At 48.7% G+C, this 15,988-nt stretch overlaps 1 protein-coding gene across 1 annotated transcript in view; it reads left to right on the top strand.

Moving 5' to 3' along the window:
• The window catches only part of PNOC (prepronociceptin), a 43,960-nt gene that overhangs the window by 23,383 nt on the left and 4,589 nt on the right, over nucleotides 1-15,988 (top strand). The window contains exon 2 of the mRNA XM_083494851.1: nucleotides 13,269-13,416. Within this exon, the coding sequence (XP_083350977.1) occupies nucleotides 13,288-13,416 (129 nt within the window). The 5' untranslated portion in view covers nucleotides 13,269-13,287. The remainder of the gene's footprint in view (nucleotides 1-13,268; nucleotides 13,417-15,988) is intronic.

The following is a 15,988-nucleotide window of genomic DNA, read 5'->3' as shown; positions in this document are numbered from 1 at the left end:
TTGTTGTAGCTTTAAATTTTTACTTACAAAAAGAAAGTCATTTTATCATAATTACAGCTTGAAACCCCTTAAGTTCAATCCAACACCATTCAACATTCCTTAATTTTACAATATTTTTGTAGATAGTCCTTAAATTTTTTCCAGTCTTCTTCTGCCGACTCTTCTCCCTGGTCACGGATTCTGCCAGTCATTTCTGCCAGTCCCATACAGTCAATCAGCTTCATCTGCCATTCTTCCATAGCTATGTTTTCCTTCCGTTGTCCAAGGCAGTCTGCTCCTAAATACCAGTTGCTGGGAATCACAAGGTGAAAGAGGGCTGCTCTTGTGTTCGAATCCTGCACGCTGGCTTCCCATAATGGCCACCTGGTCTGGCCACTGTGAAAACAGGATTCTGGACTAAATGGGCCCTTGGACTGGTCCAGAAGGCCTCTTCATCTTCACTTACACTCAGATGATTTCAGGCTTAGTTGAAGCCTCTGCTAATGCAAGTGTTGGCGTTCTTTGGACCTGTAAGATGTCTTATCTTTCAAGCTTATCATAGACCCTTGCACATTTACAATTCCCAGAATCTGCTTGGAACTATTATTTTGTTTATTCATTTATTGGTGTATAATATGCCTGTTTATTGGCTTCTCTCTGCATTTTTTTGCAGTTAAAGAGAATTGTGGGGGCTTTTAGCCCTTTTTTATTGCTCCCCATTAAAAAATTTTCCACATTTGCTAAAAATTAGGAGTTGCAGCAATTGTTGTTTTAATGACCTAGATTTAAACTCATAACCATTTTACGGTGCTGAGCAGCACAAATTGTCAATATTGTCATGTACAAATTTCCTTGACTTGATGCACCATTCTTCCTTTATTGGGTTTTAGGAATTGTTTTGCCCCTCTGTTCCGCCAACACAATTATTTCCCTCCAATTAGGTGATGCGTCTGATCTTTCCCTCTCTCTCTCTTTTTTAAGGGGGTTGAATCTATGAGTAATCCTGAAAACTCAGAGTGGTGGAATGAGAGACAGGGAACATGGAACATAATAAAAGTTTACAAAATTAAAATATATTGGGGGGGGGGGGAGTGGATAGAAATTCATTCTTTTCTCTCTCGAATTTGGAGTCACTGCAAGAAATGGTTATTTGTTGAATTTATACCCCCACCCTCCCGCCACATGGAGTCCAGGGTGGCAGACAGATAGACAATGAAATAAACAGAGCAAAAACATCCTGGATGAAATTATCAATTTGTCCCTTGGCACGGGGACATTCCCAGGGGAGCTGAAGGAAGCAGTGGTGTGTCCGCTCTTAAAGAAAACTTCTCTAGATCCTTTAGATCTATCCAATTACTGCCCAGTTTCGAATCTTCTGCATCTGGGTAAGGTAATTGAGAGAGCGGTTGCTGAACAGCCCGGTAGGTTTCTGGAGGAAACATCAGCTTTAGATCCATTTCAGTCCAGTTTCCATCCTGGTTTTGGGACCGAAACGGCTCTGGTCGCCCTAACAGATGATCTCCGTAGACAACTGGATCAAGGCGGGTCAGGACTGCTGATCCTTTTAGTCAGCAGCCTTTGACATGGTCGATCATGATCTTCTGGACCACCGCCTCGCAGACGTGGGGATACAGGGCATAGCCCGTAACTGGCTGTGCTCTTTTATCTCTGGTTGGGGACAGAGGGTGGCACTAGGGAGGGAAATGTAGTCGTGCCACTCCTTGGTGTGTGGAGTGCCACAGGGCGCAATCCTCTCCCCGATGCTTTTTAACATCTTTATGCGCCCCCTTGCCCAGATTGTCCAGAGCTTTGGGCTGGGCTGTCACCAATATGCTGATGACACTCAGCTCTATCTGCTGATGGACGGCCACCCTGACCAGATGCTTGGAAGCTGTGGCTGGATGGTTTCGTGGGAGCCGATTGAAACTAAATCCTTCAAAGACAGAGGTCCTCTGGCTGGGTCAGGATGGCATGGGGATGAAGGACCAACTCCCTTCTCTTGCGGGGGCCCAATTAGTGCCATTGCCTTCCGTTAGGAGTTTGGGTGTAATCCTTGACGCCTCCCTTTCCACGGAGGCGCAGGTTACAGCAACAGCCAAGGCGGCATTTTTCCACCTTTGCCGCATTAAGCAGTTGGTCCCTTACCTTCCCGCCCCGACCTGGCCACAGTGATCCATGCGACGGTCACCTCCAGGCTTGACTACTGTAATTCGCTCTACACGGGGCTGCCCTTGAAACTGTCCCAGAAACTCCAACGGGTCCCAACAGGGACCTCACGGGGTCCCTGCCATGGGAGCATATTCACCCAGTACTTTACCAGTTGCACTGGCTCCTGGTGGAGTATAGGGTCAAGTTTAAGGTGCTGGTTTTGACCTTTAATGCCCATCCCTAAGCCCCTGTATATAACAGACGCGGGTGGTGCTGTGGTCTAAACCACCGAGCCTCTTGGGCTTGCTGATCGGAAGGTCGACAGTTCGAATCCTGGTGACGGGGTAAGCTCCCTTTGCTCTGTCCCAGTTTCTGCCAACCTGGCAGTTCGAAAGCACACCAGTGCAAGTAGAAAGAGAGGTACCACTGTGGCAGGAAGGTAAACGGCGTTTCTGCGCGCTCTGGTTTCCGTCGCGGTGTTCTGTTGCGCCAGAAGCAGCTTAGTCCTGCTGGGCACATGACCCAGAAAGCTGTCTGTGGACAAAGTCTGGTTCCCTCGGCCTGAAAGCGAGATACCATAGTCGCCTTTGACTGCACTTAACCTTCCAGGAGTCCTTTACCTTTATTTTTTACCTATAACAGTTCAGTTTGGATTGGGAAAGATTTAAGCAACCTCCACTGTAGCTGCCACAGGGAAGGAAAACATGATTCTAGCACAACCACTCTAAAGATCGCCATAAGCACTGAGTACAGCCGTCCCTGGACCTCACATACACTGTATGGGCTTATGTCTTTAGCGCCTTCATCCAAGCAATGGACCAAATGTGGAACTGCACAGCTGACCGGCCCCTTGCCTCACGAACTCCATTGTTGAATATCATTATCACACCTCATTTTGCTGCCGGCTGCAGATCCACAAATGGTATTCAGGAGAGATGGATTTAAGGAATTAGAAATCTAGGAAATGAAGGAGACTCACACATAGAAGCGTAATATCATTTGGGGGTTAATTGTCCGCAGCCGAAGCATTTGGGAAGGCAGCGGGTCATAAACTCTGCCTGAGTCACTGATGCGACCCTCTGACTCAAAACAAGGAGGGGGAGGCCACTGGCGTTTTCGGGTTGCGGCAGTATTTTATTTAAAATTCAGTGGATAACAGAATCGCTCTCCTCCAAACGGCCGAATCCCGCTCCCGGGAGAGCAGGTAGTGTTGCTGTGAGTATATGGCCTTTATTTTGGGGTTTAAAAAGCTGCATAATAATAATAATAATAATAATAATAATAATTATTATTATTATTATTATTATTATTATTATTATTATTATTATTTATTATTTATACCCCGCCCATCTGGCTGGGCCTCCCCAGCCACTCTGGGCGGCTTCCATAGAAACCAAAAATACAGTAAAATATCACACATTAAAAACTTCCCTAAACAGGGCTGCCTTAAGATGTCTTCTGAATGTCAGGTAGTTGTTTATCGCTTTGACATCTGCTGGAAGGGCGTTCCACAGGGCGGGCGCCACTACCGAGAAGGCCCTCTGCCTGCTTCTCTGTAACTTGGCTTCTCGCAATGAGGGAACCGCCAGAAGGCCCTCGGCGCTGGACCTCAGTGTCCGGGCAGAACGATGGGGGTGGAGACTCTCCTTCAGGTATACTGGACCAACGCCGTTTAGGGCTTTAAAGGTCAGCACCAACACTTTGAATTGTGCTCGGAAACGTACTGGGAGCCAATGTAGGTCTTTCAAGACCGGTGTTATGTGGTCTCGGCGGCCGCCTCCAGTCACCAGTCTAGCTGCCGCATTCTGGATTAGTTGTAGTTTCCGAGTCACCTTCAAAGGTAGCCGAAACCCAGAAGTAACCCATTCCAGTACTTCCAGGATCAGCGTGGTGCACAACCCGAAATCGCGCAACCCGAAGCGTCTGTAACCCGAGGTATGACTGGTATTCACAGTCAGTTTGCTCACGTGCTCACCTCTAAAGCCAGAGTAGGAAGTCCTTCTTGACGCAGCACAAAGTTAAGCAGCGGAACTCCCTGCCACAGGAGGCAGTGATGTCCACCAATTCAGATGGCTTTAAAAGAGGATGGAGGAGGAGGAGGGCTATCAATGGCTACTACTAGGCATGATGGCTGTGCCCTGCCTCCACGATCAGAGGAAACAATGAACACCAGTTTCGAGAAACCACAGGAAAGGAGGGAGGGTTCTTGCACTCGGATCCTGGTTGGATACCTGAAGGAGCGTCTCCACATCCATCATTCTGCCCAGACGCTAAGTTCCAGTGCCAAGGGCCTTCTGGCAGTTCCCTCATTGCGAGAAGCAAAGCTACAGGGAACCAGGCAGAGGGCCTTCTCGGTGGTGGCACCCTCCCCATGGAACGCCCTCCCATCAGATGTCAATAAACAACTACCTGACATTTAGAAGACATCTGAAGGCAGCCCTGTTCAGGGAAGTTTTTAATGTGTGACATTTTAATGTATTTTTAATCTTTGTTGGAAGCCACCCAGAGTGGCTGGGGAAACCCAGCCAGATGGGCGGGTTACAAATAATAAATTATTATTATTATTATTATTAGAGGTTTCCCATGGCGGCATCTAGTTGCCACTGTGAGAACAGGATGCTAGACTATTTGGGCCACTGGCCTGATCCTGCAGGCTCTCCCTATGTCTTCATGTCCTTAGGATATATGAACGTTTCATACGGGAGCAGTGAGGGTGCGAGCAGCGGCGAAAGAACCTTCTCCATCACCTGGGGTGGGATGCTGGGGGCAGGGTTGACCTCCTCGTGATGCATGCGCAACGTCCGTACGGACTGCGCATGCGCAGCAGCCAGTACAGACTGCGCGCACACAGCAGCCGGTACGGTCGCCACTCGAGCGACAGCCGTGTGGACGTGGCGCAAGCGGTGCCCACACTGCGTGTGCGCCCTCCGCCGCTCTACTGCTGGGGGGAGGTAGCAGGCAATCTTGTCACTACCCCCAACCAGTCCTGGGGCACCCTCCCTCTGCCCCCCCCCTTTGTACACCCCTGGGTGTGAGGGAATATTGTCTTTTTCTCCACAAATCCTGTATTAAGGGCACATTTAAGATATGAATAGGGTGTGAGCCTGTGACCTGGCTCAGGAACTAAGTATTCATCATTACAAAAGACTGGCCAGGCTCCCCAGGCAATCCAATCAAGTGACCATTAAACAGGTAGCCTGTCAGACGAGATAAACAACGCACTCAGATTTTTGCTGTAGACCGCCTTTTCTTTGATGTAGGTATGATGTATCTGGGGGGTGGTCTTAGGTTACACCCCTTCTGTGATGTTATGATGTATGGAGGGGTGGTCTTGAGCTCCAGGGCAGGGAATTTAAAATTTCTATATAGGGCAGGAACACCTTTGTTCTGGGTTCCTCCTCCTTTCCTGCGTGTGAGGAGAGCACTCTATTGCAACAGATCAATAAAGATCAGGCTTACTAGTTGCTTTGCTTCTCAATATGCTCTGGTTGGCCTCTGTTATTTTCTCCTACCAATAGGGAACCTACGTAAGGACTCTATATGGGCTCTTGGATACCCCATAAGGGAAAAAAGGGCAGATTTTTGTTCACAACAGGTGCAAGGGAAAGGCAGATGTCTTGGGAGATGCGAAGGTCTTCAGAAAAAGGAGCCTTCAAAACGGAGGTCTAGAATCTCTTTGAACCAACACCTTGAACTTACCTCAGTAGCTGGCTGGCAGTCCGTGCCATTGACTCCCTGAGCTTTCCACATAAAAACCACCGTATCAGACCACATGGGCTCCTTGCGAGCTTGCCTTGTGCGCTTGATAAGAGACATTTACAGCGCCTCATCATTTCTGAGTCCGGCCAAATTCCCACTGCGGTGATTGATGTGAGAATCAGCGCTTCAATCACACACCCACTTCTTTGATTGCACATCGCATCCATCCCAGACTCATCGCTTCCCATAAACTCCTGAGCCCGTCTCCAAAACAAAGGCAGCTTCTCCCCCTCTTCCTCCTGCTATCATCTGCCCATCGCCCGTCACCCTAATCAAGTTGTAAATTAATCCCCCAACTCTGGCTAAGAGATTTCTGACCAGAGAGATATTTTTAGCCCTTCCTTTCATGACACAGCTCGGTATCTTTGTTGTCGCTTTTAAGGGAGAAAAGAAGAAAATGCTTGAGTGGCGTTAAAGGACTGATGGTGCTTGACTCCTAATCAGACATGAGGAATGGCTTTTATTCTGACTTGTCTCCCACAAGCCCTCTTCTCAGAAGTTGCTTAAATGATTGCTAAGGGGCTGCAAAGATATGTCTGTGCAGGAAATTTTGCAAGTTGGCTCTCTCCAGATGGCGTGGGCATTTCCAGATCCATGGGATCATAGAACTGTAGAGCTGGAGAGGGAACCGAGGGTCATCTAGTCCAACCCCCCTGCAACACATCTACATTGGATAAGTTTCCATTATTGTGGTCTGAGGATGTGGACAAACTGCGTCAAGAAGTGCAGCCGGCCACCTCTTCGCTTGACCTCTGTCCATCATGGCTTCTTTGAGCTAGCCATAGTGGCCGGATTGGGCGCAACCAGAGAGTAAGCAATGCTTCACTGGAAGAGGATGAAGTGCCGTCCCCTTTGAAGAAGGTGGTGGTGTGTCACTTCCTTAAGAAGTCCATCAAGGAGAGTGTGCTGAGGGTAACCCAAGAAACGCGGTCCAGGTCCAGTCCAGAATCCGAACGTTCCGCTAGGCGTCAGTCCGACAGGGCCAAGGCAGGACATGAGGCAGGAATCCAGGCAAGGACAGGTACAGGATCTCAGGCAGGATCTAGCATACAGCAACATTGCTCCCGCAACCTGGGGCAGGGTCCGACAGCCTTTTATCTCTGTCGGGGTAACGGCCGTTCCTGATCCCCTGGCGACTCACCTCCCTGTCTCGCCCGAAGGTGAGCACTCCTCCTGCGAGTACTCAGGTCTCTCTTTCTCTCAGACCTGAGTCTCTGCAGCTCAGGAGACGTCAGTGGGTTACTAGACCCAGGGGCCGCCTCAGCCTCCCCTGACCCAACCAGTAGTGGAGCAGCTGTAAGTTATGGCCCAGCTGGAGGCAACGAGGTCATCCCCGCATCTGGAGCCAGGGCAGGCTCAGGCCCCTGACTCAGCCTAGCTGGTGCTTGTTGCAGGGAAACCTGGGCAGACTGGGACTCTTCAGGATCAGACCCCAGACTTGGTTCAGATGCTGCCTGAGGCAAAGGATCCGGTGTGGACTGAGACTCCTCTGGTTCCGAGCCCGAGTCCAAGGCCATCACAGAAAGGGCCACATTGGCTATGCTCTGCACCGCCACAATTGGAGGCAGCAACACATCTGAATCCCAGTTCCTGGAAACCACAGGAGGGAAGAGAGTGTTGCTCCTGTGTTCAAATCCTGCTTGCGGGTTCCCCGTAATGGGCTTCTGGCTGGCCACTGTGAGAACAGGATGCTGGACTATTCTGTGAACTGCCCTGAGATCTTCGGATGAAGGACAGTACACAAAATAAAACTCTGTGATGTCTTCTTCTTCTTTGGCGATCACTTGTAGCCAAGTAAGATGGTCTTCCATGAACACAGTCTTAACAGGGACTCCGTAAGTGGCAGTGGAGGCCAATTCTGGCCCCACACGTCCTTTCACAGTGGGGACATTGGTTTCCAGGGGCGGGAGTTGATCACAGTGTGGATTTGCCAAGCGTGCCTTCCTCTTAGCACGTTTCTCCCTTGTGTCCTGAATTCGAGTGTCTTCAAAGCGCAGGACACCTTTGGTAAAGGCTGTTCTCCAACTGGAGCGCTCGCAGGCCAGTGTTTCCCAGTTGTCGGTGTTTATACTACATTCTTTTAGATTTGCCTTGAGACAGTCTTTGAACCTCTTTTGTTGACCACCAGCATTACTCTTTCAGGGAAACCTCAAAGTCAGTACTTCCCATGGCACCCAGTCTAACTGATCTTCAGGTGCCTAGTAAAAACATTTTACTGTCATGAGTGTTTGAGGGCTCTGCTTTTTAGTGCCTCTCAGCAGCTTGTAGAATTTAAAAGGGCCTGGGGGCCTTGTTGCTACTGAACTGCTTTTGTTCCCCCTTTTTATTTTGCTGTTTTAATTGTTTTGCCATTGGTGGTTCTTAAAACAAGCTGTGAATTGCTTTGAGAGTTGTCTGTTGAAAGGCAGGGTGGAGTTCTTTTTTAAAAAAATACAGCTGTAGCCCTAAGCACACTTTTGTGCGCTGTGGGGAGTAAGGCTTGTTGAGTAAAGAGGAGCTTACTTCTAAGGAAACATGCAGAGGACAGAGGCAAGAAAGTACAGTGGTGCCCCACAAGACGAATGCCTCGCAAGACGGAAAACTCGCTAGACGAAAGAGTTTTCCGTTTTGGAGGTGCTTCGCAAAACGAATCTCCTATGGGCTTGCTTCGCAAGACGAAAATGTCTTGCGAGTTCCTGCGGGTTTTTTCCCTCCCCCCCTTTTGCTAAGCCGCTAAGCCGCATATCAGCTGATCTGATAAGCCGATAAGCCGCTAAAAGCCGTTAAAAGCCTCTAATAGCGCTAATCCGCTAATCCGTCAATGGGCTTGCTTCGCAAGACAAAAAAACCGCTAGATGAAGAGAATCACAGAACGGATTCTTTTTGTCTTGCAAGGCACCACTGTACTTCTTTCCACAAGGGCCAACATTGATGCCAAAATCCAGCATTGCCTGAGCTCTGCGAGTGCGGCTTTCTCCCGATTGAAGTGCAGAGTGTTTGAGGACCGGGACATTCGCAGGGAAACCAAAATGCTTGTTTACAAAGCTATTCTACTACCAACCTTACAATATTCTTGTGAAACATGGACCACTTATAAACGCCATCTCCAGCTCCTCGAAAGATTCCATCAATGGTGTCTCTGAAAAACTTTACACATCACTTGGGAAGACAGGCGAACTAATGCCAGTGTACTGGAAGAAGCAAAGATCACCAGTGTTGAAGCAATGATTCTTCAACATCAACTTCGTTGGACTGGGCATGTTGTGCGGATGCCTAATTATCGTCTCCCAAAGAAACTACTCTATTCCGAACTTAAAAATGGAAAGCGTAGTGCTGGTGGTCAACAAAAGAGGTTTAAAGACTGTCTCAAGGCAAATCTAAAAAAATGTAGTATAAACACCGACAATTGGGAACCACTGGCCTGCGAGCGCTAGAGTTGGAGAACAGCCTTTACCAAAGGTGTCAAGGGATTTGAAGACACCCGAACTCAGGATGCAAGGGAGAAACATGCTAAGAGGAAGGCACGCTTGGCAAATCCACACCGTGATCAACTCTTGCCCGGGAACCAATGTCCCCACTGTGGAAGGACGTGTGGATCCAGAATTGGCCTCCACAGTCACTTACGGACTCATTGTTAAAACAGTGTTTTGGAAGACAATCTCTTCCAACTCTACAATTCTTTGATTCTGTGATTCTCAAATGCTGCAGTAGATGAGTCATTGTCTTGACCCCGCAGAACTGTTCTTGTGTACACATCCGAGCCAGGCAAGAAAGCTCAAGGAGAACAGAGAGCTGTAGCCTTGGGAAAGGGGTGAGGCCATGGGAGGTGTCCAAGGGCCAGATAGGGATGTCTGGAGAGCCACACTTGGCCTCCAGGCCTGAAGTTCCCCACTCTACTCTATCACTTGCTTTATTCCCCCCTCCCAAAAATGTTATTTTCATAGAATCATGGTTTTATTGAAGCCAAACAAAGCAAAAGAGCAGCACAATAGATCAGGCAGATACTTAAATCAGGTAAGTAGAGTACTTGAGACCACGAGCAAAACCAGATTTCACCTTGTACTGTTGTGGAGGGAGAGTCCTGCATATCTGCATTTGTTGTATGGAAGATAAAATCCCGTCAAACAGAACAGAATCTTTCATGATCCTCCAACACATAACTTACGAGTTGTTGTTTTTTCAGACAGTGTTAAAATCCACATAATTTAATACCAGGGAGGGAGTCGCAAGTTCTGGGAAACTTTCCATTTGAGGGAAATTGAGGTTTCAACATCCTATGGTCACATTCCACTTGTTCCATGTCTAGAAAGCACAGATCTGAGAGGTTTTCCAGTCATCCCGCTGCTTTCTCTGGGAAAAGCCACTGTTTACCGCTGAATCAGAACAAACGTCAACCCGCAGAAAAATCGACTGATGTTTGTTCTGATCCAGCAGAAAAGTTTCCCGGGAGAAAGCAGCTGGACTAGCAGAAGCATGTATGACCCTCGTGTCAAGAAAGTTCCTGAGAGTTGAACCCTCTCAGCAGATCTTCTCATAGCTTGATTTCTTGCATCAATCAGGGTGTTTGGACTTGAGGGCTTGCGTGGCGAGTCCCGTCCCCCCAGTAGAAATAAAGACACATGACACAATTATTAAGGTTAATGGGCTAAAAAAGGCCACAACTTTATTGGTTACAGGTGATGACTGGTATTGGCTTAGGCATTGGTCCTAACCGACTATATCCAACTTCAGCCCGTCCGCTAGAAGCCCAGGAAGGGTTAACCGCCAGTAGGGGAGTCCTGCTGATGCACATCAACTAGGAACTCCCCCGGGGTCACAGATAGGGGGCGTGTCTTAGACCCTCACCTCCATAGGCTTCAGACAGGGCCACGCCCCCTGGAATCCTTTATCGGACTACCCTTCAATATGTGGGGCAGGTGATAGCGCTACCTCCCCTCCCCTCTTCTCCAGCAATATTCCAATGCCTAACCACCAACCTTTACAAAGTTGTGACGATTTGCTACGAGGTAGATGAAAACCAAGTGGCTGGTGCCAATTTGCCAAGTGGAAAAATTCCTGCCAGGCCCCTCAACGGTGGCCAACCAAGGTCCATAGCAAGGTCAAGGAATGGAAACCTTATTGGGCAGGAGGGTGGGAAAAAGCAGGAACAGCTGGCAGGCAGGGAAAGAGGGAGATCCCTGTCTGTGCCTGCCTTAAATAGGGCAGACCACGCCCCCAGAGCCAGCCAATTGGCTGGCCAGGGTGTGACGCGGCCGGGGATTCCCCCAATCGCGTGGGGGATGGGCTCCAGCCGCTGCTCGCATGGTGGGGTCGTGAAGCCCGCAACTGCACCTCCTCCGAAGGGCGGAAGTGGCTTTGCAAGACCTGCTGCAACATTTAATCTACCAACGACCACCATCTCTAGCCTCCCCAGGGTCAGAGATGGCCTTTCCTTTTCCTTTTCCTTTCCTCCTTGGGGTGAGCAAGCCACATTGCTTTCCGAAGCATGCTAACTGTACGCGATGCTCACATCGTTTTCCCGGCACCGGCGAGGTAAGGCGAGGGTTGCAAGCGCGTCACAGATAGAGCTCCCCTCCAGCCAGGAAGCATAATTCTTTGTTCCATCTGCCAGCAAACCTTGGAGCCAGTCAGGAGCTATCTCGCCCTGCCTGAGATGAAACGCAGATCCGGAATTTCGCAAATAGAGGCAGGGAGGAGGTGGGGAAACAAGTGGAAAAATGCGCTCGGCCTGACTCGCCGCCGTGTGACAGGCTTCGAGTACCCTCCTGCCTCGGGGTCCGATTCTCTTAATTTACTTAATGAGTAACTGCACCGTCACAGGTTCTGCTTGAGCTGTCACACCAGTGAGCAATGCTAGGGTTTGTTTCAGCATGGAGGGAAGGGCGTCATCAGAGCTCCCCCCCCCCCAGCCGAAGCTCAGTTCCGGCACCTTTCAGGTGGGCGCCATTGCCATTCTAAGACAACAAAGGAGAAGTTCATGCTTTGCTCTGACATCCCTTTTTCTAGAAAAATGGCACTCGGCGTCACCTTGATAAGTCAGCTGCAAGAGACCTTTCTGCACAACTTGTGAAAGCCGCCCGTGTTTCCTTTTCATTTGTTTATTTGTTTACATTTAAAAAATTGCATACTGCTGTGTCTCTTTAAAAAAATATTAATCATAATAATAATAGTAATAATAATTATTTATTTATATCCCGCCCTCCCCAGCCAAAGCCGGGCTTAGAGCGGCTAACAACAGTAAAAGTAACAGTTTACATAAAATCACAATCAATTAATTACAATACATTCTAAAATCAATTCATTCTAAAATCAATTCTTCTAAAGTCAGGCAGTCAGGAAGGAGCGGAAGAGTAGAAGAGCAGTTCCCCTCCTTTCTCAAATCAGCAGCTCAGGAGATTCTTGCAATGGGAGGGGTGAAAATATCAACACACCCTCCACGCCACACACCCCTCGGGACTGCGCCCGCCCTGGGCAGTGCAGGCATATGTTCTGCTGCTACCGGGATGTAAGGGTTCAGGTGACCCCCGGGGTACCCTGGACCTAAGTTGTTCAGGGATTTGTAAATGAATGCAAAAGCCTTGAACCTGGCTCAGTAGGAAGTGGGCATCTTCTTGCACCCATGGCCCTGCTGTCACCTGTATTGTCCTTCAAATCCCTCTTCAGAACCCCCCTTATCTGCAAATCCTTTGAATTTATATACTCCTTGATTGTAAGCATATGCCCGCTTACAGATTAGCCTCAACCAGAGCCAGGGCCTTTTCAACACTGGCCCCGGCCTGGTGGAACGCTCTGCCTCATGAGACCAGGGCCCTGCAGGATCTGATTTCTTTCCACAGGGCCTGTAAGACAGAGCTGTTCTGCCTGGCCTTTGGCTTGGAATCAACTTGATTCCCTCCCCCTCTTTCCTTTTTCCTTTCTCCTTCTGTTATCGAACTCCTGTTTGGGGACTTCCCTGGCTTTTTTCTGGCCCACGTAGGACCAGTCTGGATAGTTAGCATTGGTGAAGACTTGACGTTTTTATCCCCCCCCCCCCCAAAGTTTTTTATTTGAGTGTCCACTGAAATGAGATTGCATTTTAATGTTTTAATGTTGTATTTTAATCTTGTTTTTTAAGCTGTATTTCAATCAATTGTTTTTATATTGGTGTTAGCCGCCCTGAGCCCAGTCTTGGCTGGGGACGGCGGGGTATAAATAAAATTTATTATTATTATTATTATTATTATTATTATTATTATTATTAAGCATGAACCTCTGTGGGGAGGCAATACCACAGGACTGGTGAGAATGACACAAAAACCTACTGGGTTGAAGTTTTCTTCCACTTCTGGTGGTCCCGAGTCAGAGGACGGGCAAGGACAGTTCCTTCTCTTGACCATTCCACTCTCCCCGGTTCCTTTTTGCAGGTTTTTGAGAGCTGACACCATGAGGCTCCTCCTTTGGAACGTCTTGTCGTTCTGCCTGCTTGCTTACGCCCTCAGCGACTGCCGGAGAGACTGCCTGAACTGCCACAGACATTTGTACAGCCACCAGCAGGATGACTTCAGCCTTCTGGTGAGTAGTCCAAGCAGCGGCGGGCTTGGGTCATATGGCTACCACTGCCAGGCAAACCTACCCGATCCATCATTTGTGAACCAATGCACATCCTTTGAAATTTGCACTTCTCTGAATTTTGCAATGAGGTTTTCCAGCCAAGTAGTGTGTACAGAAGTGCAACAAAGAACAAATTAGGGGAGATTGCTTTGCAAAAACACGTCTATTAGGCAGAATTGCATGCATTTGCACTGAAGTGCTGGTGATTTTTTAGTAAAGGTACAGTGGTACCTCATGTTAAGTACTTAATTCGTTCCAGAGGTCTTTTCTTAACCTGAAACTGTTCTTAACCTGAAGCACCACTTTAGCTAATGGGGACTCCCACTGCTGCCGTGCCGCCGGAGCACGATTTCTGTTCTCATCCTGAAACAAAGTTCTTAACCTGAAGCACTATTTCTGGGTTAGCAGAGTGTGTAACCTGAAGAGCATGTAACTTGAAGCATATGTAACCCAAGGTACCACTGTAAAGGTAAAGGGACCATTAGGTCCAGTTGTGGCCGACTCTGGGGTTGTGGTGCTCATTTTGCTTTACTGGCCAAGGGAACCGGCGTATAGCTTCCGGGTCATGTGGCCAGCATGACTAAGCCACTTCTGGTGGACCAGAGCAGCGCATGGAAACGCCGTTTACCTTCCCGCCGGAGTGGTACCTCTTTATCTACTTGCACTTTGAGGTGCTTTCAAACTGCTAGGTGGGCAGGAGCAGGGACAGAGCAACGGGAGCTCACCCCATCACAGGGATTCAAACTGCCTACCTTCTGATCGGCAAGTCCTAGGCTCTGTGGTTTAACCCACAGCGCCACCTGCGTCCCTGTGCCACCCTCACAGCATCATGTGGAAATGTGGAGAACTGAACATAAGATTGGAAAAAAGGGACCAAAACTGACAGATTCACCTGCCCCTATCCTCAAGACAGGCCACCTGAGGCCCCTGCCTCACTCTGTCCAATGCTAGGGCCAGCCTGTTCTTGATATGCCAGCATTGATTTTGGGCCGCCTTCCAAGCTCCAGTCCTGGCAGCTCAAACACCAGGTTTCAAAGGAAGAGTTAAACACCGTTCTCATCTCCACGCTTTTCCTCCCTCCTCGGCTGATCAACAGTGACACTTTTTGCAATGGCCTTTTTCTCCTTCCCTCTCCCTCTCCCGCTTCTGGCACTTCCTCCTTCCCATTTGATGAGAATTTATGTCCCAGCCATTCCCTGCCCTGGCTCCATTTCTCATTGAGTGGGGCCCTAAAGAAAGATCGTCGCCAAGGCATCCGTCTGCATTCATCTAGGTCACCTCTGAGCCCACCTTGGAAGCGTGTTCCAGTCTCGCCGATTCGCACCTGCCTGCGCAATAAGCTTATTTTAGGATAATTCCCCCCCTCCAAACTCCTGTGAAGCATCTCTGAAACAGAAAGTGAATCCAGAAGAGGTCTTTGTTCATCTGGTCCCTTCCAGATATCCTGGGGCTATGTGGTCCTGTGCCCCAGGCCAGCCCTTGGGGGCTGGACTAGATGACTCTAGAGGACCCATCCAATTCTATAATTCTCTGATTCTGTAAAGAAGTCCTTTCTTCTACTGTATCTGTCATGAATCATCCAATATTCCACTTGAGAGCCAGTGTGGTATAGTGGTTAAGAGCGGTAGTCTCGTAATCTGGGGAACCGGGTTCGCGTCTCCGCTCCTCCACATGCAGTTGCTGGGTGACCTTGAGCCAGTCACACTTATCTGAAGTCTCTCAGCCCCACTCACCTCACAGAGTGTTTGTTGTAGGGAAGGAAGGGAAAGGAGAATGTTAGCCGCTTTGAGACTCCTTAAAGGGAGTGAAAGGCGGGATATCAAATCCAAACTCTTCTTCTTCTTCTTCTTCTTCTTCTTCTTCTTCTTCTTCTTCTTCATCAAATGTCCACGACTTCCAGTTTTATGAGAAAGGGAGAAAAAAATTATCCACTTTCTCAATGTCATGCATGATTTTATAAACTCCTATGATGTAAATTAAAAAGTCCCAAATGCTGCAATCTTTCATTCCCCCATAGAGGAGTCCCTCCATCTCCTTGATCATTCTGGTTGCCAAACGACCAAAGAGGGCTTCTCTGAAATTAAGGCATGGACAGGATTCTTTGCCTCAAAATTATAGGAAGTTCAATGGACTCTTATGCCGTTGACCTTGGAGGGCTTCCTTTCCACAGCTGATACTGTCATGGCTGGACGGTTTGTGGATTGGAATGAATGAATGAATGAAAGCATGCATGAATGAATGAATGAATTAGCAAACCAAGGAGCGAAGCCAGCTTCAGCTGTCTCGGCTGGACTCCGCATGGTGCTGGCAAATCTCCTGCCCATTAAGAAAATGCAGTGGACAGGTCATTAAGATTCATTTAGTCAGCCGCCTCATTTCAGGGAAATGCCAATTTCGCCACCAGCCACACACACACACACGCAATGGGTGCAACCTTGAATCTCACTCCAAGGGCACTGCAGAAGGCAGAGGTTCTCTGCTAGCCTGGTGCAGTGGTTAGAGCAGGGGTCAGCAAACTTTTTCAGCAGGGGGC

The sequence above is a fragment of the Podarcis liolepis genome, assembly GCF_965112155.1.
Source record: "Podarcis liolepis genome assembly, chromosome: 3".
Lineage (NCBI taxonomy): Eukaryota > Metazoa > Chordata > Lepidosauria > Squamata > Lacertidae > Podarcis > Podarcis liolepis.
This window is presented reverse-complemented; position numbering and strand designations above follow the sequence as displayed.